The 26,190-nt window shown below is 24.2% G+C and overlaps 6 protein-coding genes across 6 annotated transcripts; 2 read left to right on the top strand and 4 right to left on the bottom strand.

Annotated features, from left to right (window-relative positions):
• Positions 1-2: 2 nt before the first annotated feature.
• LOC127291464 (uncharacterized) lies at positions 3-7,700 on the top strand. Its single transcript, XM_051320618.1, has 5 exons — positions 3-254; positions 656-839; positions 929-1,122; positions 3,958-4,167; positions 4,293-7,700. The coding sequence occupies exons 1-5, from the start codon at positions 32-34 to the stop codon at positions 6,803-6,805; spliced, it is 3,324 nt and encodes a 1,107-aa protein (XP_051176575.1). The 5' UTR covers positions 3-31; the 3' UTR covers positions 6,806-7,700.
• On the bottom strand, positions 1,334-2,940 carry LOC127291466 (carbohydrate sulfotransferase 9-like). Its single transcript, XM_051320626.1, has 4 exons — positions 2,648-2,940; positions 2,293-2,570; positions 2,028-2,214; positions 1,334-1,927 (listed from the first exon to the last, which is right to left on the bottom strand). The coding sequence occupies exons 1-4, from the start codon at positions 2,651-2,653 to the stop codon at positions 1,391-1,393; spliced, it is 1,008 nt and encodes a 335-aa protein (XP_051176583.1). The 5' UTR covers positions 2,654-2,940; the 3' UTR covers positions 1,334-1,390.
• Positions 7,701-8,935: 1,235 nt separating the features above from the next.
• Positions 8,936-12,368, bottom strand: LOC127291463 (solute carrier family 2, facilitated glucose transporter member 10-like). The gene is made up of 6 exons (XM_051320617.1): positions 12,230-12,368; positions 11,271-11,663; positions 10,599-11,165; positions 10,166-10,521; positions 9,836-10,058; positions 8,936-9,278 (listed from the first exon to the last, which is right to left on the bottom strand). Exons 2-6 carry the CDS (start codon positions 11,653-11,655, stop codon positions 9,031-9,033), a joined length of 1,779 nt encoding a protein of 592 aa, XP_051176574.1. The 5' UTR covers positions 11,656-11,663; positions 12,230-12,368; the 3' UTR covers positions 8,936-9,030.
• A 353-nt stretch (positions 12,369-12,721) lies between these two features.
• Positions 12,722-14,903, top strand: LOC127291462 (syntaxin-8). Its single transcript, XM_051320616.1, has 6 exons — positions 12,722-12,965; positions 13,163-13,244; positions 13,393-13,587; positions 13,814-14,067; positions 14,290-14,382; positions 14,598-14,903. The coding sequence occupies exons 2-6, from the start codon at positions 13,210-13,212 to the stop codon at positions 14,756-14,758; spliced, it is 738 nt and encodes a 245-aa protein (XP_051176573.1). The 5' UTR covers positions 12,722-12,965; positions 13,163-13,209; the 3' UTR covers positions 14,759-14,903.
• A 1,028-nt stretch (positions 14,904-15,931) lies between these two features.
• On the bottom strand, positions 15,932-21,732 carry LOC127291461 (uncharacterized). The gene is made up of 11 exons (XM_051320615.1): positions 21,525-21,732; positions 21,076-21,242; positions 20,567-20,955; positions 20,307-20,463; positions 19,939-20,175; positions 19,697-19,823; positions 18,127-18,508; positions 16,972-17,084; positions 16,671-16,838; positions 16,437-16,568; positions 15,932-16,241 (listed from the first exon to the last, which is right to left on the bottom strand). The coding sequence occupies exons 1-11, from the start codon at positions 21,608-21,610 to the stop codon at positions 16,001-16,003; spliced, it is 2,199 nt and encodes a 732-aa protein (XP_051176572.1). The 5' UTR covers positions 21,611-21,732; the 3' UTR covers positions 15,932-16,000.
• Positions 21,733-24,421: 2,689 nt separating this feature from the next.
• Positions 24,422-25,209, bottom strand: LOC127291460 (uncharacterized). Its single transcript, XM_051320614.1, has 3 exons — positions 25,068-25,209; positions 24,831-24,951; positions 24,422-24,570 (listed from the first exon to the last, which is right to left on the bottom strand). Exons 1-3 carry the CDS (start codon positions 25,206-25,208, stop codon positions 24,527-24,529), a joined length of 306 nt encoding a protein of 101 aa, XP_051176571.1. The 5' UTR covers position 25,209; the 3' UTR covers positions 24,422-24,526.
• Between the last annotated feature and the right edge of the window lie 981 nt (positions 25,210-26,190).

Genomic DNA, 26,190 nt, shown 5'->3' with positions numbered 1-26,190 from the left:
ATTATCAATTTGTAAACAAACCCTGAATTATATGTTATTTGAAAACTGGATTTTTCATAACTGTTGGCGTCCGTCGGAGAAGATGGCGGCGGCAGAGTTAAAAAGGAATCAAGTTTTACATGAAGAAATTAATATTAAACAAGATGCTTCATCTTTTGATTGTAAAAAAAAAATCGAGAACTGTAGATTTAGAATACTCGACATGATATTGTATATATTTTCCATTGGAATTATCCTGACAAATATCGTGACAGGTTATAAACAAACTTCACTTCTATTGATTTTGTTATTGATTTTTTAAATTTCAGTGTTGAGCAATGTTATTTTATTTGTAATATTTATTATTATCTTTGTGATTACAAGTGATTAGATTTTAATTATAATTATGTTAATGGTCATTTTTTTTAAGTGTAGTGTAAATATTCGATATTACACAGTTCTTTCACAAAATCATTAATATTTTTCTTTCCCATGTGTAGTACGTTTAAAATTTAAATTAATTTAATTCGTGTTTTGAATATATAAATATTGAAATTTGACATTTTAATAAGTTATGTCGTGTATAATTTTTTAATAATTGAAAATTAAAATAATTTGAATTGTCTTGTTTTAATTTTCTGTTTTATGATTATTAAATTTTGTTTTTATTATTTAGATATTTTTGTAACTACTGAATATTTTTTACGAGGATGTCTCGTGTGGTTTTATTTGGAAATTGGTATTTTATTTATACCAACAAGCCTAATTCAAATTCTCAGTTTAAAGTGGTATAATGAGGATGGAAATCTTAAAAAAATACATTGGATATCACATTTTTTTTTAATTGGAATTTTATACAGGTTAGTTTTATTTTTGTAAATCTATATATTTCATGTTTATAAATAATTTTTGCCAAAGTACTTAATTTAAGGATATAATATTTTTTCAGATACGTAGTGTTACTGAAAGAAATGCTCAACAGTTTTAATTCGAAATATTCTGCAAAGAGTAAAGCATGGATTTTAAAAAATGAAAACAATGTCTATACGTTACATTTATTTGTATCCTTTGTGGTCTCTGTTCCACAACTAATATTTCAACTTTATCTTTTGGCGATACAACAAAGTGTGCCTTTCTGGACTGGTATGTTTATTTATTTATTATAATTTATTTTACACTTTTTGAATCCTTAAATCGGTTATTAACATAATTTATTATGAGATACTTTTAAAATTTTTTTTTTTTTTTATTTTATTGTTTAATTACATTAAATTGAACACCGAAATAAGTTTTAATTATTTTATTATAATGAAAAAATAATTAATTTTCTAAAATAAGTTGCATAAAAATAAATAAAATGAAATAACAATTTAGTATTGAATTTTTAAAGTTTTTTTTTTTAAACTACATTTTAAAACTCTTTCTTTCCTAATGAATAATATTCATCGGGTGTATATAAAAATAGTTTAAAATCTTTTTCATAAATATTGTATATCTTTTTGAGAAGTGTTACAGGAATATTTTTATAATAATTTTTTATCACTGATTTTGTAGTAGCAATTTGAAAAGTTGAATTTTTTTGCCAGTTAAAATCTAATTTATCCTGTAATCCTAATTGTAATAGTAAAAATTCACTTTCTTCTTCGAATGTTTCGAATTTTAATATATAATTATATTTAATATCACATGGTAAACAAATTTCAGTATAAGGAATCCAATGTTCGTCAAAATATTTTTCTTTTGCTATAAATTCCAAAAATTCGACAAATAATGGTTCGGATTGTGTGTTTTTTTTCTTATTTTTACGATATTTATACGTTATGTGTCGTCCAAAACGTCGGTAATAATAATCTCGTCCTTTCTTGTGCTCTAATTTATCTCGATAAGCAGAAAGTAGTCGTTCAAAGGGATGTCTTACCACGAGAAATATTTTTGTCTCTTTTATGTTCTAAAAAAAATGTTTAAGAGTTTGAATTTATTTCTTTTTTCAAATTATATATTCTCAAGAAAAAAAAAATAAATAAAAATTTCGTTTTTGCTCTACTTACTTGAAGTGTTTTATTGATGTTTAATTCAGTGTTATAAACATTATTCACAAGAGTACTTATTTGAACAACATTTTTTTCTACAAGTTCTTTTGTTTTATTTGTTAAAATTCCTCCGAGGTTTGCAAATTGTCTCATCCATACTGTACTAGCAGCTTTGTAAATTGGACACCATGATATTCCATGTTTTCTGAAAATAAAATATTTAGGTTTTTAAAAAAAGTTTTACATTTAAATTTTGATAAAAATAAAATTTATATTGACTTACATATCGACAATAATTTTTGAAACAACCGTCTCAAACTGACGTGTTCTATTATGATTTTCACAAAGATGTTCAATGTTCTTTAATCTTTGTTGAATTATATTTCTCAGTCTTTGTTGAGAAAGTATATTAAATTTCGAATTTTTGGAATGTAATTTATTTGACAATGGAAAAAAATCCGTTTTATCTATCTCATAAGAAATGTTTGGATATTTATTTAAAAAAGCTAAACACGTAAATGTTGCTCCTAATAGTAACACTAATTGAAGTCCTTTCGTTGCCTAAAAACAAAAATTAGAAATTAAATGAAAAATATTTTTTTGTTATAAATATTAAATTTTGTATGATGTACACAAACCTGCATTATAAATTTTATTTATTTTAATTTGATTTTTATTTTTCTACTATGAAAATTTATTTAGAAATAGTAAAAACATTTTTAGAAACAAATTTAATTGAAAAAAATGTAAGTTTAAATAATTTTATGGTATTCAATTTTTAATGCAATTTTTATATTCACTGGCACAACTGTTTTATTTATTTAATTTTGCTTTTCTCGATTTTTTTTTTATTTTTACATTTTCGTTTCTTACAACGAGCTCGGAAGTGTGTTACTCACTCTCAAAGCCAAAGCGGAATGAATGAATTCTTTCGATTGCGGTAGTGGGACATAAAATAAATATTCACATTTTTGTATAGAAAATGTATTGTGTGAAAGCATTTTTAAAATTAATTTGCAATCATTTTCTTTTTCAATTTATTTTCATATAACTTAGTGACTTCCTTAAGCTTATGAATTTTAAATAAATTATAAACTCTCAAAAATTAAGCAGTCGAAATTCAGTTTTCAAAAACAGTTTAATATAGATGTAGTAAAATATTTTTCATTATAATTCACTTTTAAAAGTAGGGAAGAAATGAAAAGTCGAATTATTTCAAAATCATTTAATTCTGATTTACTTTTTATGATAGATTTAGGTTCAGAAAAAAATCTATTTAGAGGTCATATAAAAATAAAACACGTATCCATACATCTGGATTTGAGAGTACATATTTAAAAATAACTTCACATTTCTTTTCGATTATTTGTCAAGAAATCTCATCAATTTGTATATATAACAGAATTTCGTAACATGACGATTTTTCTATATAATCTATAGTACAATAATCTTTTTATTTATTTATAATAATTATTGTTTTTTTTTCATTTTACAAAAATTGAAAAAACAAAATTTACATAAATATAATATTTAATAATCTTCTTGTGAGAGATAATTTGAAAATTGTATTATTTGAATTTGCCTTTTTTTTATCTTTATCTTCAACATATGCTCGGATGATAATAAAAAGATATTAGTATGTTAGTGAGACATATAGGAAATAGTATCATCACTAACTCATCTTTCAAAGCAAAAAAGAGGAAGTCCGCCCACATTATTTTTTCAGTTGGTGTCAATTTTATTGAGACTAATTTTCTCGTGTAGTTCAAAACTTTTTCTTTCTAATTTTTTTGTGTTTATTTTTTTTATATCGTTAATCTATATTTTTATCACTAATTTTAATTATTTATAATTATAAAATTATTATTAACTTGAACTTCATTTTTTTAAAAATTTTAAATTTAATAATAATAAAATGTTTCTTATTTAAAATAAAAAAATTTTTCAGGTGCATCCGTTGCAACATCGCTTTGTTCTTTAACATGGACCACAGCAGGATATATAAAATTTAAACTTGGTACTCATTGGAGTCACCAAAAATCAAAATGGTCAGCGCTAATTGTTCAACTTTGTTGGCGAGGTGGTTTACTCGCTTCAAGAATCACGGCTTTAGTTTTGGCTGCATTTTGTTTAGAAAGATGGCTTTTTGTTTTTTTAGGTAACTTTATATTTCTATTATATTTAGTAGGTTTATTTCAATTAAATGAATTTGCTATTTAATTTAATTTATTTATCTAAATTTAATTTATTGTCGGTATTATAAGAAATTGTTTTTTTTTTTAGGTATTCACAGCATAATTATGACCGTTTGGATTACATTGCAAAATATTCCCTCACGAAAATTATGCGAGAAATACACTTTTAATTATATACTGGGTTTAATCTATTTTTTCGATATTTTCCTCGTTAATGGCGATTACCTTTGGTATCGAATTTGTGCTTATTACGTTTTAATAATGATTCAAAACGTAACACTTTTGATTGTTTACACTTTTTACATACAAGAAACACTCAATACAAATGTTTTTGTTATTTCATATATTTTAATTCTCGGTGGCTCATTCTTTGGATTAGGAAGTATGCTTCTCTATTATCGTAAATTTAATTACGATAAAGTATTTAAAGAAAGTTTACAACTTTCAAAATATGTTGATATATTTAAAGATAAGAAAAATTTACAATCTGATACAATAGATGAATCTCAAGCGACGTTACCCGATATTTCACCGTCAATTGCACTTTCCGAGGAAGTTGTCACGGCAGATAAAAAATCATTATTAACCAATATTGAACAAAACACTGAAACAATAGAGAGGGGAATTCTCAATTCAAGTTTTGTACAGTCAGACGATACCGAAGAAATACCACAAGTAATAATTGAAAGTAAAAAAATTGATTCACCTAATTGTTCATTAAAAAAATATGAGGCAAAAATTGACGAGATTTTCGAAACAATGAAAACTGATTTGAAAATTCAACAAGAAATTGCTCCAACTACTAGTATTTCACGTGAAAATAGTGATAAAAGAAGAGGAATTTGTTCTTTGACTCAATTAGTGACCGATATTGATAATTATGTAGAGAAAACATTTTCCCTTTCGTCATACGAGGATAAACATAAACTCAAAGGCTTCAAAGTTGTACCATTAGCTCAAGATGATTCAAGTGATATTTACGTTATACCCGAGAATATAAAAGTTCGACAAAGAATGAATACTCCAGTGATTACGGAAATAAATGAAGTTACTGATGATAGTAGTGAAAAAACAAATTCACAAAAAGACGAAACAATGAGTCAAATAACTTCAATTCATGATTATGAAAATCTTTGTCCATTGGGAGTGGCACGTCCACCATGGTGTATTCGAAGTTGGAAAGGTTACACCGACATTGAAACATATATTCACGATGATAGTATTGTACGAGATAGAAGACGAGATACTCTAACGAGTACAGCAACGGCCACAACATTAAGTTCCGATTTTTCCGATGGCACTTATTCAAATTCACCATTCAAGAGAATTATGAAAAATTCCCGACAGGATGATTATTTAGATACACTTGTCTACGATTTAGTTGATTGGGAATCAAATGTTTTCAATGAAGACGATTCAATGCAAAAATTTCAAACTAACGAGGAATCAAATTTATTTGCTGCAAAACCAATTGTCATTGATGAACGAGGTGGAATGTTGGCGTTAGATACAATTATGGAAGAACACGAAGAATTGACAAGTAATTCCGATAATAGTATCAATTCAAAAACTGCCGCCGTCAGTTCACTTGTCGCTACAATTGATGAAATTAGAAAATACGCCGTCGAAAATTCACCCCGTCATATTTATCATCGTACCGAAAAACAATATGAAGATTTAAGTCATTGTATTCTTATGAAAAAAAATCATACAAAAACAATAAATAATTGTATTAATGAAAATCCATGGAATTTGCTATTTATTAATAGAGATGAAAATTCTTTGGATATTTCGAGTATTTGCTCAAGAGTATCAATGGGAAAGACTCCATTGATAAGTGCCATTTTATCGGATTCACCGGTTCTTGAACCACGTACAAAAACCGAAAAATATACAAAAGAAGATGAAATTAATTTACCAGATGACAATAATGTTTATGTGGAAATGAAAGCATTAAAAGCGGAGAATTTCAATAATTTCTACAAGGAACTAAATGATTCACTATGCGAAGTAATTAAGGAACAAGCAAATAAAAATAAAGAAGAAGAAGAAGAAGAAGTACATCATTCAAATTCCGAAGGTGAAATTATTCCAAAAACACGTGAATTGGAAAATTTTCATAGTTCGATGAAAAAGAATGAAATTAAATTAGATTCATTGCCAATTGGAAATTTATCATCAAAATTAAATAGTCCTCGTGTTGGTGGTACAAGTTCATTGTCAAATGAAAAACGACGAAAATCGATTTGTCGACCAAGAAGAAAATTCTCCTTATTACGTGAGAAATTTGAAGTAAAATCAAAACCAGTTTTAAATCAATCAATTTTAATGGCAAACAAGGGAATTTTAAGAGATTTGAATATTTATGATGATTATGATGATGATGATGAAGATGATGATGTGATTACCACTTATGAAAAGGAGAATTTACCAGATTGCAAAAATGACGATGATAAAGAACATATTGAGGATGTTAGATGTAATTTAAAAGAGAGGAGAAGTCTTTTTTTAAAGCAAGTATTGTCACCACCCAAATTTCCCAATTGGAGTAGAAAAAAAGTTTTTAATCCAAGCGATGAAATCATTCCTAAGGCACTTTAAAGTGTGATATATATATTATAATAAAAAATTCTGGTATTATTTACATTTTATAAATATAAAATGTAATGATCTCATGATATTACGTACATCTAAGTCTATCATAGAATATTTTTTTAATATCGCGTCTAGTATTATAAGTGCCTTCAACGAACAAACAAAATATCAAATACAAAACGATATTAATACAATTGATTTGAATTTATTATTCAAAATTGATACAAATATTTTGGTTTTATAATTCAATTTTTTTGCTGTCAATCTCTTTTAAAAAGTTTTAAACTTTTGTTTTTAAAATCATGATTTTAAATATTAACAAAAACCACAAAATTACATTAAATATAATTATCTTTTAAAATTTGTATCAATTTTGAAGATGACATAAAAAAAAAATGATTAAATTCTACAGTATTATTTATAGGATGTGACAAAATCTATTATGTTTTATAAAATAGATTTTCAGTTCTTTGCGTGTACATAGTTTTTTGTAACTTTTATACAAATTTTTTTTTATATATGTACTTATAAAACTTTTATTTCTATTTTTTTTATGAAGAATTTTTATTTTACCTATGTAAACATTTTATTTTTTAAAAGCAAGTGTTAGGTATGTGAAAGAGAACGAAAGGAAAAAAAAATTACAAATATAGAAGTAAAAATAAATGGAAGAGGATTTTGACTTTTTTTTCTCTTGTTTTCTTTCACTTTTTCTGTGTTAAACTTGTACTTTTGTTTTTTTTTTTTATTACCATTTTCTTTTGCAGTGCTGCAAAAGAGTTTCAATTTATTATACTTGCTATAAAGACATGTGATTTTTTTAGTCTTCCAGAGAAAGATTTATGCATTTCTCAAACACTGCTTTTATACATTAAAATATAATAAAAAAATTTTGTATCAATTTTAGCTGTTTTTTCAATTTTTAAATAAATTTATATATATATAAGTAAATATTTTTTTAAAAAAATATCACTTTTATTACCTAATTACCTAATAAGTGAATTTAATTAATAAACCAGGAATTAAAAGAAACAAAGACTCATTTTGTTTTTTTGTACTTTATTTTACTAATTCAGATATAAATATTCTCTAAATGTTCAATGTATTTTTTATATACATAAAAACTACATAAAACTGAAGTTTGGACACGATTTTTCTATTTTTAAACAGTTCTAAATTACTTATTTATATATTATACTTAAATAATGTAACTGTGATAGTTTTAGTAGATTTTTAGAATCTATTGTAAATTCGTTAAGAATAAATGATAAAATTGTTTATAAGAATACAAAATTTTTTCACAAACATGAGAGGAAAATTGACAAATAAGAGGTGTATATTTCTCGTGTAAATTCAAAACATATATCATTGTAATTAATTCTTTACTTTAATCTAAAGTAAAAAATTGAATATTTCATACAAATAAAACAAAAATAACAAATCGTAATAAATAAAAAGATAAATAATTGTTAATATTATATAATATAAAAATATGAAATATTTAAAATCAATTCATTTAAATATATTGAATTTAATTTAATTAAATTTGAACATTTAAAATTAAATAACAAACCTTAAAAAGAAGTTAAAGCTAGGATCTAGAAAATATATATACTATATATTATAAACATTTCATTACATTGAAATATTGAAAAATTTTATAAATAATTTCATTTTCCAATCAATTTTTTTTTTTTTTTTAAAAAAAAGGATAATATCACAGGCTTTATAGTTATAAATGTTTAACAGGATGATAAACAAAAATTAATTCTTAAAAAATCAAATCATTGCTTTTTCACAAAGAACGATAAAATATAAAAAAATAATAAACTATCTTTCAAAAAAATCACTATAGAAAAATATCTTAATTAAAAAAAAGTCTTTGGAAATTTACATCAATTCCAAAAGAAAGAAATAAAAAAAAATTTTCTCAAAATTACAAATCACATAAAAACAAATTACAAGGTTTAATACTGTAAAAAAGTTATTTTTGCTTTTTTACTGTAAACAAAAAAAAAAAGAATTATTCAGTCCATCATGTAGAGTTACTCGTATAGAAATAAAGTAAAAATCTCTACTTATTTATATATCCTATAATGTAAAACGTTGTAATCGCATACAAATTTGATGAGATGATTTTTGTTTTTTTTTCATGTCATATGCGATAATACTTTTTTTCCGTTCACTTCTTTTTTTTATGTTATTCTTCTCTAATATCTAAGCGCGCCTTTTTAAATAGGCGTACTTTGTTCATTATTCGAATTATCGCCATATTTCATAATCCACTCGATATGACAGACTAGCGGTAAACTTCTTAAATTCTCGCAAATTCTTGTTTTTAATGAAACTCTATATAATTCGTGAGCAATTTGATTCAAGGATTTCCTCTTCGTTTCAGGAATAAATAAGAAAACATAAAATATTGTGATTAGGCAGACGAAACTATACAATAAATAGGCACCAGCCAGGGTCAGCATTTCTGTGCAGAGAGAAAGAAAATAATCAAATATTATTTAATATTTAAATAGTAGCTAAATTTATCAATTTTCTCAAAAATATTTCACTTTATTTTATTCAACTTTGTAAGGTGTTCATTGGTCATTAAAAGAAACAACGACAATGTCAATATTTTTTAACAATTCAAATAATTAATTAAATAAATTCAAAAGTGGCTGCAAAATTTCATTTTCAAAATTCCCGTACTGTGGAAATTTGTAATTATTTTTTTAAAAAAAATTAATTTTTTAATTGAAAATAAAATAAATAAAATTTATTATATAATATTATGATTAATAAACTCGGAAAGAACGAAAGTTAATGAACTGATCGTGTTCTTAAATTTATTTCCAATAAATTTTAATAAAATTTGTAATTTTTAATGCAAATGTATCTATAATTCCCGATTTTTATAAAAATTTCCGGCTTTTTCCCGGTCAATGGCCACTTTGAGTTTTATTTTTAATAGAAAATTCTTGATTTTTTTCCTGATCATTCATCATTTGGAAAAATTATTGTTATAATTATAGAAAAACTTACTGGTCACTTTGAAAATTGATTCAGAAATCAAAACATGTGAAATCCAGAGGACAATCACAAAAAAGCCAATCGATCTTCCTCTAATAGTTGCAGGAAATACTTCGCAAAGAATTAAAAGCGGAACTGGACCAATTCCCAAAGCGTAAGCCGATTCGTAGACAAATAAAGTGACTACAGCAAGAATTTGAAGACCACCCGTTAAGCCTTCCGATGTAGATTGAGGCTAAAATTAAAAAATTAAATTAATAAAATTATTTAAATATGAAATTAATTTTTTTAAAATTACTTTTAGATATAAGTAAAATTTAATTAATTGTCAATTATAATTACCTCGCAAGTGGTTTTTATTTGTGTCCAAGGTTTTGGATTTGGAGCAATAATAGCAAGAGGTGTTGGCAATAAAGGATAGGGAGGCGGAAATCCAATTGGCATATTTGCATTTTGATTAATAGTGTCAGTGACATTTGGAATATTATTTTTACACGATTCACGAATAAGATTCAAAGAATCGTCTCCTCTGTCCATTGTCGCCAAAAGTGACAATAATGAAATTGTAGTCATACAAATTGTTGCCGAAGTTATTAAAGCCGTACGACGTCCACAACGTTCAACAACAGCAAGAGCCAATGAAGTGCTGAAGACTTTTATTATTCCAAGTGCTATTGATGCCGCAACTTCTGCATCGTCTGAAAAAAAATTCCATTTTTTCAATTCATGAGTAGATTATTATTATTATTAAATTAATTTTGAAAAAAAAATTTACCAGGACACATGCCAAGGAGAGAAAAAAGTCTCGGAGCATAGGCGAGTACTTGATGTCTTCCTGTTCCTTGTCTCAAAATTAGCATCACTGTCATAATAATAAACATTTTGAGAATATAACACCAAGCGTTAATTGATGCTGACAATTGATTCACATGTTTTGGCATATTAGATAATTTTCTCAATAAAAGAAATGATGGCGATCTATGTAGAAATATAATAATAATGATGCATGCAATTAATGCTGGAACAGATGTGAGACCAATAATAAATCGCCATTGACATTCGGTGCCTTTGGTGGCTGCAACAATTATAGCGAATAAAAGTCCCGAGGCAGTGCCAATTTGATGTAACGTTATATTTGATCCTCGTTTACGTTTATCGGAAACTTCAGCCATGTAAATACAATGTGACATTGCCGAAATTGTCCCAGAGAAACCGCAAATAATTCTCGCCACCAAAAATAATATATAGTGATTCGCTAATGACGATAATATTGATCCAAACGCTAATATTATTAATGACAAAATCATTGTAAATCGACGACCAAAAGTATCAATTGAAAAACCTTAAAGTAAAACAGAAAATTTTGCAATAATTACAAAGAGAAAAAAGAATAAATATTATATTCTTAATATATATTTAAAAAACAAAAAAAATTCTAATAACTCACCTCCAAATAAGCCGCCAATAAGAGCACCGACAAACCATACAATGAGAATTGTATTCTCTTGACGACAAGTGAGATTAAAATCATGAATAATAAATGTTGATAATGGTTTACCGATTCCCATATCGTAACCAAAAGCAAGACCAGATAATACCGCAACAAGGGGTATTAGAACATTTTGATTTCCTGATGTGAGAGGTGTGAGATTTTTCACCTCCTTGGGAATTGATTTCTTCCATTTTTTCGTTGGAAGACATTGATAATCTTCTTTTAATACAGCAATCACTTCTTCATCAGACATTTTCGTCCAGTTGTGTACTTCATATTGAAGTTTAGTAATGGGTCTTCTTGTTTGGTCGGTACTGGATCGCCGACCAAACAACCGCATATTGAGGCCTAAGAAAAAATTATTTTTATTTGTTTTTAATTACAAATTTCAAATAATTCAAAATTTTCTTTCAAAAACTTTTTCTCTTTTTCATGATTTTAAAGTTTTTTCTTTTATAAATTATTGGTAACAATATTTTCTTTTAGTTTAATAAAATTTTAATTTTTTGGATTATGAGTCAAAATACATTTCTTTTTTCTCAGTCAAATTGACATATTCTCAGTTATTCACAAAAATGTAAAAAAAAAAAAAAAATCGTTTCGCAACGTTTATTAGACACAAATTTTTATCAAATTCCGATAAAGGTAAATAATTTTTAAATTTTACATTACAGTTAAAATATCAAAATAGATAAGAAGTAAAACAAATGTTACGTTGAAAATAAGTAACAAATATTTAGCAAAACATAGTAATTGTTATTGAACAATATTTTTTTTGCACAAGTATACAATTTGGGAAATTTTTGAATTCTCACTTTTTTTTAACTTGTTGAAATGGATTTTCTTCAAGTTTCGAATTTAATTTAATAAATATTAATGTCAGATTAGAATAATGTAGAATTAAAATTACTTACAAAAGAGAAAAAAGATGAAATTGTTTACGATATTTGACAGGCCCTTCCTCTAAAACGTCAAAAGTCGATGAAGGTCCTGCTAGTGAAAATTACTACAATGTCTAGGGTATTTCAAAAAAACACTAGATTGGTAATTCTGAAAATTTTGATTTTATTCAAAAAATATAAAAAAAGAAAATTGAAATCAAAATTAATTTAAAAAATAGAAAAATAATTTTTAAAAGATATTTAAAAATTTTCAACACCTTCTTAAAAAATTTATATAAAATACAAAATGATAAACAAATAATATTTCTTTTTTTCTTGGAAATATATATGTATAAATTTATATATTTCAATTTTTTTAAATTAAATCCAACTTTAATTTATTTATAAAATTAATTTAATTATAAATGGTTTGATAAATTTTAATAAATGTTATTGTTTTTATATTTTAAAATTTTGACATTTTGTTTTGTGTGTAGTTATGCGCATGCGTAGTAGTATAATCAGAACTGTCAAAATAAAGATAAATTGTGAAAAAGTTTTTGTAATGTTTGTATTTTTTACAAGTATTTGTAAACAAATAAAGCAGTGATAGTTTTTTGATTATTTATAATCACTGAAGATTGTAATATAATTATAGGAGAACATTATATTGTTTATAACAATGGCCTAATATTGTATAAATATTTAATATATATATATATTATTGAAAAACTTTTTTTGTTTTTAAAAGAGGAAATCCAATTAAAATGTGTGTTTATAATCTACACTAATTTGTCATTTGTATTCTCTTTTCAATTAATTTTTTATCTCATATAAATTTTATAATTATTTATTTTATAAATTAAATATTGAAAAGCTTTTACATTGACAGACATAACCTGTATTTGTTGAATGATTTACAAGTTTTTTTTTACATACCCAATAACTTGTTTATAATTGCTTCAGATTAGAAAATTTTTTAAATTAATTCTGATAACGGAAGATATTTAACAATGGCTCTTGTAAATATAGAAGGCAGTGATCCATGGTATGTATATTTACAATTTTTTGTCATTACATTAACCTCTCGCACAGTTTTTGATAAAGACAATCTTATCACTTTTGGCAATTACCAAATTTCTCAAATTTAATTATAATTAATATATCTTTTATTAATATCTTTTTTTTTATTATAGGCTTACAGAATATGACGCTTGTGAGAAACTATTTCGCGAGATAATGGAGCAATTAACACTGCGTGATCGGGAACCTCGAACATCACAAACATTTATCAATTTATCAGCAAATATTCGTCTTCGTTTAAGACAGTATAGTGGTGAAGTTCAACAGCTTAAAATAAAAGTTGAAGAATCCTCCAAGCAAAGAAATATGTATCCTTTATTAAAAAATTTATGGAATCAAAACTTTAAATCTGAACAAAACTCATTAATTTGATTTTAAATAAAAAAAAAAAAATTATGATAATTAATATTGCGATTTAATTTTGAGGTGTGCGAAGAAATGTAAGTATTTTGCACACATTTAATTTAATTACTTTTGAAAGTAATATGATATTATTTTGAAAGTTTATTATCCTTAATATTGAAATAATAACAGAACTGCCGAGGAAGCTGAACGTAGAACAAGACAAATTGAACAACTACAAAGTAAAGACGTGCAAATTCAACGACTTTTTAACGCTCGTAGCACTGACCTAGTCATGTCGCGTACTGCTTTGTTGGCTCCAAGTTCATCGGCTTTTGCTGATATCGGGACCACAAGTTGGGCAATCGACGAAGATGACGATCGACCTCTGGATGTTCATGTGACGATAGAAGATATTCAAAGTCAAAAAAAACGACTCATGGAAGGTATTTATATTAATATTATTTATTAATGATATTTTCTTAATTTATCTTTATAATTAATTTTCCACTTATTTTTCACAAATTATCATCTACATCTTTTTTTTTTTTTAAACGATTTCACCTTTTTCCTTTCAGTTGTCAAACTACAATTTTAATTTTTGAAAAAATTGTTTTATTTTTTGTATTTTCAAATTTTTTTAATGATAATTTTACATTTTATTTCAGAACAAGAAAGAGGATTAGAGGAATTATCAAAAGTAATAACGAGACAAAAACATATTGCGCAAGCAATACACAGTGAAGTGGATCAACAAAATGGTATAAAAAAAACACAATTTATTGTCCAGAGATTATTTATTATTTAATTTTATATGCTTATAATTTTATTTTATTGATTGAATAAAAAATATTTATTTAGTTTTAATATTTAATACAAAAATATAGACATAGAGCAAAGGATATAAATAGAAATTTTTAAAAAGTTTAATTTTAGATAATTATAATTTATCAAAATTTCTTTATTTATTTTTCAGAAATAATTGACGACCTTGCAGATCATGTAGATAGAACTGATGAGCGTTTAATTGAGGGTACGCGAACAGTGCAAAATATTAGTCAAAAAGACAAAACTTGTGGATATTGGGTGGTGATTGTTTTACTTTTTATATCTATAATTCTCGCTACTTTCTGTTGATTTTCGTAAAGAATTTAGTTTTACGTATATCTAAGCTAATTTTCATTTCATGCAATGATTATAGTATATATTTTAAATTTTTACGAATTACAAATCTTTGAATTTGTCATATATAATAAAGAAGTTTTATTTTTTAAATTCGAAATATTTTTATATATATATTTTTTTTTTTTATTAAATATTTTAAGAATAAACAATGTGATTAGTCTATAGACCAATTGAAAACAATGTGTATAAATAATTATATACAGCATATTTTTTGATGAGCATTTGCATACAATAGTAAAAGTATTTTTTATTCCATATGCCAAAGGATTATTTTATTTGTAAATTTTTAATTAATTATTGATAAGTTGTACATTTTTACTCAATATTGATAGGGTATTTGATTAAAAATTTCGTTGAATATTCTTATTTTAGTGAATATTTTTAGATGATTAATCAATTTTAATTGGATTGTGAACTTTTTCATTTTTTTTCGTGAAATTGTATATAACATTTATTATAATATTTAATAGTGACAATCTTTAATAAAAATCATATATACTTAAAGGAAAATGTATTTTTTTTTCTTTCCAAATTACAAGATAGAAATTGAAATATTAATATTCAAAATTTTTATTTAAAATGTCTTTATTTATTTTAGTATAGTTTTTAACAGAAAATACATACATGATTTCGCATGTGTCGTGAAATAATTTTGGATAAGTCACAATTTATAATTATAAGAGAAATTCATTACTATTAGTTACATTCTACTATTTTTTGAGAACAAAATAAATTTTTAGCTAATTATTTACATTTTATCTTAAAAATAATATTATACACAGACATACAAAACTCATTATTAACGATATCAAATCTATTTTTACTTTTTAACTTTTTCGTTATACTAATATCGTAAGCACGGAAATCTATAAATTGTATCGCAGTTGATCGAGTGTATTTTTTTACAAAATTAGAATAATATAATTAAAATGTAAATGACTTTTAGATTTTTATTTTTAAACCTACCGACAAAACTAATTAACTTTCGTTATAACAGAAATTATAATTTGCGTTATAAAAAAAGTTATAATTATTTTTATTATAAGAAAAATTATAATTTCTGTTTTCTGTCTGTACAAGAAAGATAAATTTGTCATGACAACAAAAAGGCCTTTTGTTATAGCAAAAAAAAAAATAAAAAAAAAAAACTATAAATTTTTTTGTAGCAAAAACAATAATTTTTATCTACAATATTTAAGCATTGATCTGGTTCTCGGGATTAGCTTTTAATCCTAAATTTTTCAAAAGTGCTTTTACACTGGGATCTCTTCCCCTAAATCTTCTAAATAATTCATTCGATGAACAACTACCTCCTGAAGCAAGAAAAGTGTCTTTATATCTACGTCCAATTAATTTTTGTTGAGCTTCGTCGCCTAAAGGAATTTCTTGAAATGCGCTAAATGCATCGGCACCAAGCATTTCTGACCATAATTCACTAAAAATAAAATTAAACATTTATTTATTTAGAATTAATATTGTAAATAGTTTTATGTAATTTTAAAAAATAAAAGAATAAAATAAATATTTTTTCCTCCTTGTTCAATAGAAATGCAAGAGTGAAAAATAATAAAATTATATCATTATTAACTAAAATAATGTATAAAAGAAATTGTTTAAGTTAAAAGCATACGTGTAATAAGCTGATCCAAAATTTCCACTGAATATGGGACTAAATGAACAAATATGTGAATCTTCTTTAAATTCTGGGATGACAAAATGTTGTTTCCACAATCGTTTCATTATTGGTACCCAAAATTCATCTCTGCAATGTAGAACAAAAAATTGAGAATAACTATATTCATAATTAAGAATATTTCTGAAAATTTTCAGAATTAAAATTAATTTTTTTTTTTTAAATACTTACGTTGAATATAACAACATATCGAATCGTGATATATAAAGTTTTTTACAAAGTTTATAACCAGCCATAAAAGTCCTCTTATTTTTGAGATTCTCTATCATTTCTGATGACAAAGGCTCTCCAGTTTTATAATGTTTGGACATTTCTGATAAAACAGACGATTCGTAAACCCTGAAAGTGTTATTATTCGAAACAAATTTTAGATATAGAAAAAAAGTGCAAAAAAAGATATAAAAATGGAATTCTCCTTTAAAAAATGTTATTATGATAACATTTAAATAATGAAACAAAATAATACACTTACCAATTGGTCATAAAATGACCACTAATATTGGATGCATCCCATTCAACATTTGACAAACCAGCCAATTCGAGATAATTTGTTTTCGTTAAAAGATGATGAAATGCCTTGCCAAACTAACAAAAAATTCAATATTTTTCATTAATGAATTTATTTTAGTTTGAAAAAAAATTGTTTTTTTATAAAGTAATTTTTTTTTATCATTTCTTAACAATGGCAAGGTAACTGTCAATTTGAGGATTACATGGCAGTAAAAGGGTTTACACCGGATCTTTACAGAAGATTAAGATTTAGCACGTAGTACACACAATAACTACCTGAAATTTTCTCATCCTCTGAATTAAGTAAGGTCTTTCGACAAAAATAACAATTCACTTTGTATTTGTAAAGGTAAAATTGTTGAGCAATTTTTTCATTACTTTTTAATAAAAGAAAAATTTAACCAATTTTGTGTTGCTATTGATCTCACCAAAAAAAAGAAACAAAAAAAAAATGATAAATTACAAAAAATAATTTTTTTTTAATTTATTAAAAATAAAAATATTCAATTAAATATATAAACATTTAGTATTATTCAAAAACAAAGTTTTTAAATTCATAAAAAAGAATTATTATAAAAAATATTTAACAATTATTGCCAAAAATAAAATAAATATTATTCGCTATTCAGTAGAATAATAAAATATCAAAAGCATAAATTAATTATTTTATAACTACTATAAAATTATATATTCGACAAAAAAAATTGAAGGAAAGAAATTTTGAGAACTTTTTTCAAGGATAAGCCTTGGAAATTCCAAGAATATATTATATTGTCAGATTTATAATCCGCAAAAAGTAATTTAGTAATGACTCTTCATTTGGAAAAGTCAAAAATTTTCTTTTATTGTACTGACCATCGAAAATTAACTTGAGGATACTTTTGAATACATAATAAAATTGGGAAAGCCGTCATTACCCCATTAAATTTACAACCCTCAATATTCTTTTTAATCCCTTGCAAATGGAAATAAAATAAAAATACTTTCGTTTAGAACTTCAATAAAAATGTCCTTCAAGTGTCAAGAAAATTTGTTAATCATTTTTATATTTAGTACAAAAAAAAACTAACTCGTTTCAATTACTTATTAAATTTCATTAATAAAATTTAATATTTACTTTTTCAAATAATTCCACCACGTCATCAAACGTCAAAAGCGAAGGTTTATCCGAAGTTGAAGGAACAAAATTAAATATTAAAGCTGCCAATGGTTCTGTGTCACAAATTTTACTTCTTCCCCTCATTGGAATCATATAACCTTCATGTGAATTGCTTTTTATTTTATGTTCTCGGATATAGGGATCCAAATAAAATTTGGCTACTGGTTCTGTACTCGAACAATCCAAATCATAAATATTGAATAGACGAACATCTTCGTGCCAAACATTTGGATTATAATACTCGTCTATTTTTATGTTAAAAATATTTTCCGACAGCTTAAATATTGATTCCAAAACTTTTGGCAACGCAAAATATTCTTGAATAACCTTCTCTTCATACCTGCGTTAAGTGTATTCCATTAAGAAGGTATAGGTAATTATCAAATGTTGTTCTTTATGAAAACCACATTACAGGTAAAGTATATTATTGTCTTTTAATGAGTTTTTAAATTATTTTTTCCAAAATTTTCAAAAAGAAAATCATTAAAAATACTTGAAAAATATTAAAAATTAAATTTTTACTTAATTGATATAATGACTTAATTACTGTAATTACTATAATACTCAAATAGTAATTAATTGTAATTTATTATGGGGGAAAAAAATAGAAAAATCCAAAAATCGATCTTATTTTCCAAGATGGAATATAAAATTTTTCTGAGAATATTTCATTTTTGACATTCGTATTTCAAATATAAGAGAAAGAACCGGAAGTGAACATATGTAAGCCCTATGAAACCATTAAATTTTAAAGTCCTTAAGAAATCGCACTCAAAAGCATTGAGTCAACGATTTGTTTCGGTTTCTTATATTTTCATTTATTTATTATATTCACCCTCAAAATATGTAGTTAAACGATTTTCATCTTTCTTTATATGTATTTCATTTTTCAAGATTTTTGAAAATTAAACATTTTTTTTTTCTTTCAAAAAAATATTTTCAATAATTAATAACAGGCAAAATAATATAAAATGTTTTTAAAAATTTTCCAATTTTTTAAAAATACTTTTCCTGTAATATTTAATTTTCTAAGAAAAGAAAAAAGAAAAAATATCTCATAAATTAAGTATGCTGGGTGTCGATTATGTAATTTGATTTAATTCTGACATCAAATTCAAATTTATTTTGACGTCAAAGTCAAATTTAATTCGAGAAATTCATTTTTTGATTTGATTTTGACGTCAAATTCAAATTTATTTCGACGTCAAAGTAAATTTTAATTCGAGACATTCATTTGTTCATTTAATTTTGACGTCAAATTCAAATTTATTGTTTGATTTGACTTTGACGTCGAAATAAATTTGAATTTGACGTCAAAATCAAATCAAAAAATAAATTTGAATTTAACGTCAAAATTAAATGAACAAATGAATATCCGGAATTAAAATTGACTTTGACGTCAGAATCAAATCAAATTACATAATCGACACCCTGTATAATAATAATAATTAACTGTAATAGCAAATGCATAAGTTTTTTATTTTTAAGGAAATGGAAAACTAAAATTTATTTAAAATAAAATAATTACTGATATAGAGCTCGTTGTTGCTTTCGTGACCAATAAGGAATGTCCCACTGCTTTATCGTATCATCGAATCCTCTTTCTTGTGCAAATTTATTTAATTCTTCCATTTCACGCTCTTGAGCTGGTCGAGCTAGAGAATAAAATTTTTTGTCAATTAATTAAATTTGACAAAAAAAAAAAAATCGTAACGATTTATAATTTTTTTTTTTCAATTATATTATCATTTATTATGATCTAAAACTTACCTTCTACAAGTAATGTATCAAAAAAGTCGTAAACATTCTGAACAGTACCAGCCATTTTTGTTTCCATAGACATATCGGCATATGATTTATAATTTAAAAGTTGTGCAATTTCATTTCGAAAATCTCTTATATTTTCAAGTGTAGTGCTGTTTTGCACTTCTCGTTCTCCATATAAAGAACATTTCAATACATCTTCTCTCCAAATTTGTTTCCTTAAAACTCGATCCGAACAGTATTCTACGAAATTAATTTAATTTATTTTAATTAAATATAAATAATTATTAAGATAATCTTTTTTTTTTATTTTTTACTAGATTATCTAGTAGAAGAAATAGTTTTATTATCTGATAATAAAAAAAATATTGTACCCAAAAATGTTGAGACGATATGAGGACGTAAATTAATAACCCACGGACCTCTATGAGGATTTAATGGATCAGCTGTCACTAATTTCAAAAAATATTCAGGAAAATCTTTCATTACACTAGAATCCCTGACTATTAAAGAATACGCTATTGTTTTTGCCTATTGGTAAAATTTACATATATTATTAAAATTTATTATTGTGATTATTTTTATTTTTATTAATACTACTATTATTATAATTATTTTTATGCATTGAAATTACCTCGAGTTTGCCTGCAAATAAACTTTGTTCTTTTACTGTTTTATCAGAATAATATGTAACTAACTCTTGAGATCTTTTTAACTTTAAATCTAAACCATTGAGTTTGCCTTCCAAAATAAATTTACTGATTAGTCTTTCCTGTTCTGTTGTCCATTGATTATTTTTGTTTTCTAATGATTTTTTACATGCCTCATGAATTTGTTTGTTACAATATTTATAACTCATGGCAGAACCAATACGTCTACTTATATTCGAAAAACATTTTCCAGGCATATAACGTTTATCACCAACAAATAAAGCTCTAGTGACACCCCAAGTTGATTCCAATGGAAGTTGATATTCTTCAATAGGATTTATTAAATCCGTAAAAATATTAAAATTCTCATTTTCTGTTAATGAAAAACAAATTAAGGATAATTAATTATAATACCTTTTTATATATAAGAAAATAATTAGCTATGTATGTATATTATAAAACTATAAATGAAATTAATTAATTAATTAATTACTTTCAATGTCTTTTTCCAAAGACATTAAATTTTGTTCAAATTCGACAGATTGTTTATTAACAGCTGCTAAACATCTTTCAAATGTCACTTTCTTAAAATCTGGTAATTTTGTTTCCTCAGAGTAAAGTGGATTTTTTTCCTGTAAATCTTCACCAATTTCAGGTAGCCTTAATAAAATAATAAATATTTTTACTATTTGTATAGAAAAAGAAATTGTACATTATTTACTTTGTCGGTAAAAATATAATTTTCAACATTTGTGTGTTGCATTTGATATTTTTTTTGTTTAAATTATATATTAATAGACAGTAAATTCAACTGATACTATTTACAATACGAAATTATAAAATTATTTCAGAAAAGAAATTATAATTATTGTTTTATACATCTTTATTTTTTATAACAAAAATATAATGTCTGTACATAACCTATAAAAAAAAACTACTTACAAGACAATATAACTATTTCTTGTTGGTGTTTTAAAAATGTTTGCCCTTGTTAAAAATAATTTTCTACCACAAAATGCTACAGCCATTGTTGCCAGTTAATTATAATTAATCTGATTATCACTTTTGATTCATATTTTCAATTTTTTTATATAAATAAATCACAATTTTACCGACAGCCACAAACTAAGATTTAATCACACAAATGTAGATAGTAAACTCAACAAATACGATTGCGCCACTAGTGCAATTAATGTGAATTAAAATCTTTAATTTGAAACAACAAAACTATTTTTTATATTTTTGAAATAGGTAATTATAAAAACGAGTAAAAATTGATTCAAACATGTCTATTTAAGTTAAAAGTATATATGTAAATATGTCATTCTTATCTTTATAGTTGAATACAAATATACTTTTTTTTTTAATTTTGACAATTGTTAAAATATAATTTTTAATTATTTTTCTAGAAACGTAGATTTTTTTAAGGATTAAGATAAAACAACACAGAAGAGAGTAGAAACAATTTTTGATGGAAAAATTAATTTTATTGAAAAATAAATTATAAGAGAATACACACAATTTATTAATTAAATACCGTAGAAAATGTTTGTTAAAAAGATCACATTTTGTGATGACGCTTAATTTTTTTAAGTGTTACAGAATTGTATAGCACTAATGAAAACATATTCTATTCATTTTTTTTGCTATTACTTATAGTATAGTAATACATATATACTTAATATTAGTTTTAAAGCTCGAATTCTTAAATTTTATATCTTTAAATTACATTTAAAAAAAGAAACCAGCAAAAGTATTAATAATATTTATAATAATAAAAGAATGTAGCTGTTACATTCTATTTTTTCCAAAATCGTTTAAAGAATACGAAGAGTACCTAGGAGTAAACGAAGAAAATCCCTCCGAATAGCCCTGTGAAAATTCGGTATTTTTTTGTTCAAAAGAAGTTGACTTCGGTGCTGCTGGAGAGCAACTTTGGCCAATTTCGTTTGCAATGTCCATTAAATCTCCCCAGCGTGTTAATGTAACAAATTGCTCGTACTCCCTTTGACGTTGAGCACGTAATGCTGCCCACTCATCTGCATAAGGATAAGATTCCTGAAACATCAATAAACACAATTTATAAATATATTATCGATAATTAAATAAATAATTATTTTAAATCATTTATGGATGTATGAATGAAAAACTCAAAATAGCCGTGAAGGTAAGAATTTTTTAGGTAAAATAATTTACAAGTCGTTATTTTGACTTTTGACCTGGCTTATTTTTATTATTATTTTTTTTTTTTTATAAAATAATTGTACCCAAGTGAACTTTAGGAAATTTAAACACCTGTCATTTTTGAAAGTGAGACAAAGAAATTCATTGGGAGATCAGGTTTAGATGCCATAAATCTAGTACAAAAGAAGTGAACCCAAGATTTTCTATTCTATTATATTCCTAAAACTATTTTATACCTAGAAAATTCTTATGATAATACACTGTGTTACAAACTATTTTGAGTTTTTTTTTCGTTCATAGAGTACATAAATGATTTTAAATAATTCAATTTTATGTTAAAAATTGCACGTTAAATTTATGGTGTTTATATTATAAAGTTTTATTTTTCCATTTTAAATAAATTTCTTCGAAACAAAATATGATAACACTATGCCAGAAATTAGAATAAACGCACTTTCAAAAAGAAATGTTAAATAAAAGTATATCAAGTATATGTCTCAAATAAATACAAGGTCAAATTTGGAAATGTTTTGAAAAAAAAACTGTTTACATTATGGCGTTAACGGACAATAAACTCATGTTATAACATAAGATCTTATCTCTCCAAAATAAAGCTGACTTTTTAAAAGCGTTCTTAAAAATCATTGAATGAAATAAAAATTAAAATCACTAATATATTATTGAATAATAATGAAAAAATCATTTCTCATAACATACATAACTTTAAAACTAACATAAATTCACTTTCTATGTTAAACAAAAAATTAAATTATTAAACAAAATTAAAATATAATAAATAAATAAAATATATAACTCACCATTTTTGTTGTAAATAAATACTTTTTAACGATTTCGTTTAAAATAAGACGTTAAAAGAAATTCGAACACGTTTTTTGAATCACAAGACAAGTCCACGACAGTTGACAGTCTACGACGGAATCAGACGGAATGATCTGAAATGACTAAACTGATGCTTAGAAATGGCTCAGAATGATTGACTCACTGACGCGTACTTGATGGGAACTACGAAATCCTGCTTAATCACGTGTTCCATAGATCCTACGGTGTTTATATATACCATTATAGAGAAGTTATTCACATTACCAACATTGTTTTTACAAGGTTAGAATTTTTTCACTAGATGTCGCCATATTTTCAGCGCGAATTTTTGAATTTTAAATACTTTAAATTCAATAAAAAATTTCTTATTTATTTAAAAAATCTAATTTTCATTATTATTATCAATTATTTTTGAAAAAGACATTTATGCAAAAAAAAATGAATCTGTAATCTAATGATTGTCATTAAGAAAATTTTATAAAAAATTTTTTTTTTTTTTTTTAATTAAAATATCTATGGTAGTGTAAAATTAGTAGATTTGGCACCCTTGCTTGATCTGTTGGCAACTTCAAGGCAAAAATTGCTATACAAGTACTGACGAGTACACAATTATATAAAATTAACCGTTAAACACGATTAAATTATATTATGTATATATATTTCTTTGTAACATTTTTAATCATTTTTAAATATAATATATTCTTTTTTTATTTATTCAAATGTGTATACGCAAAAAGATTTTTAATTAAAGATTTTATTCATATAGGATTATATGAGAGTGGTGATGAGGTAAAATAATAATTTTCTTCGAGAAAGTAAATAAATATTTTCTTTTTATTAAAAGTATAGATATATATAATATAGTAATTTTTCTAATTTTTAAGTTAATACATTCATTATACATTTTTCTCTTAGATGGGTCACCGACCCATATTGCAAATTTTAAAGCGACAAGGAATCATATCTGAAATAGATCGAAAATTTGTTATCAATGTTGTTCTTGAAAAGTCTCATTTTTTCGAATTATTTTCAGTTTCTAATAATTTACTTATCATAATTAAAGATTTCCAATACATTTTGAAAATAAAAAAAAAAAAAAACTCATCTTCAAAGAATATGAATTTCTCTAGACTTAAGAAAATTGTTTCTTGAACATTTCTTTTTAATATTAAACTAGAATTTTAAGTATGCCTATAAAAAAAATTATTTTTTTAATATACTTACAGTCCCTACTCTTATAATTTATGGAAATCTTCTTCTGTATAGTTTGTCGCTTTTTTAGACTTCGATTTTTGGAATTATCTGTTATGTGAATGTTGATTTTATCATCAATACGTTTCTTTTCCTGATGAATTAATGATAAAAATTAAATTTTTTTTTAAATTTCCTTTTATTTTTGAATAAAATAATATTATAGGTATTGATGAAAATTTTGTATTTTAGGGAAAGAAAAATATTTACCATTTCTTTTGGATCTTCAACATTGAATAATACAGTTGATTGTGGTTTAGCATTTACACTTTGATGGCAAATTTTTAAAAAGAATATAAATAATATCAAAAGACAGAGACCTGTCTTACTTTTGCAGACTGTACACATCATTGTCACGTTACTTGTGAGTATATACTGAAGTATTATAAAATATATCAATATTAATCGATAAATTAAAAAAAAAATTCAATTAGGTTATTAAATATTTTTTTTATAACACTTTGCGTCAAAAATTCACGCAAATCTCGATTCCTCTACTAATGCGCCTTTGTTATATATAAATAACTATTCTTGAATTTTTGATTATATAAATATATATGAATTTTACGTTTTTTATTTTAATATATTTCACAAAAAAGCACAACGCACTTGTAAAAGAACAATTATGATACTATGTGCCCAAGAAACATTGAGAGAATGTTGTGAAACATTGTATTAGTTACACGTCAAACAGTTAATAATTGATGAGAATAGTACAAATAATTTTTATCTTTACGTATTAAAATTGTTAAAGGTGTTATATTAAAATTTAATATTAAAAATTAAAAACAAATGTAAATAAGATTACACAATATAAAAATCGTAATTAATTGTTTATTAATTCAAACGAAGTCAATTTAATGATCTGCAATAACAATGATAAATTAATAAAGCCAGATAAGTATATTTAATTTAATTAATTAATGTAATGTAAAAAAAATATATGCGTTTAGACTTTTAATGCTGATACTTTAGTTTCATTATAATTTGAACAATACGAGTAGTTTTTAAATTTATTTATGAGTAAAATATTGGTTTAAGTTTTATGTTAATTCATTTAGTCGAATACATTGTTTTTTTTATTTGCTTTTTTCAGAGGCTATAATATATATAATTTTATCATAAGTGTGCGAAACACATGAATATTCTCCACAACCCATCAGTTCAAATTTATATTAATGTGTTTCGAAATTCATATATTCCAATTTTTATTTGTCAGAATTTAAATTAGGAAAAAAGAATTTATATTAAAACGAGAATTTTTATTTAACTGAATGTTTTTTTAAAAGAATTTCTAATTACCTAAAATTTTAATTACAGATTCTCTTATTGA

The sequence above is a fragment of the Leptopilina boulardi genome, unplaced genomic scaffold, assembly GCF_019393585.1.
Source record: "Leptopilina boulardi isolate dan_hultmark-lab unplaced genomic scaffold, ZJU_Lbou_2.1 LbouV2_137, whole genome shotgun sequence".
NCBI classification, from domain to species: domain Eukaryota; kingdom Metazoa; phylum Arthropoda; class Insecta; order Hymenoptera; family Figitidae; genus Leptopilina; species Leptopilina boulardi.
Note: the sequence above shows the minus strand (reverse complement) of the source record. Positions and strands in the feature narration are given on the sequence as shown.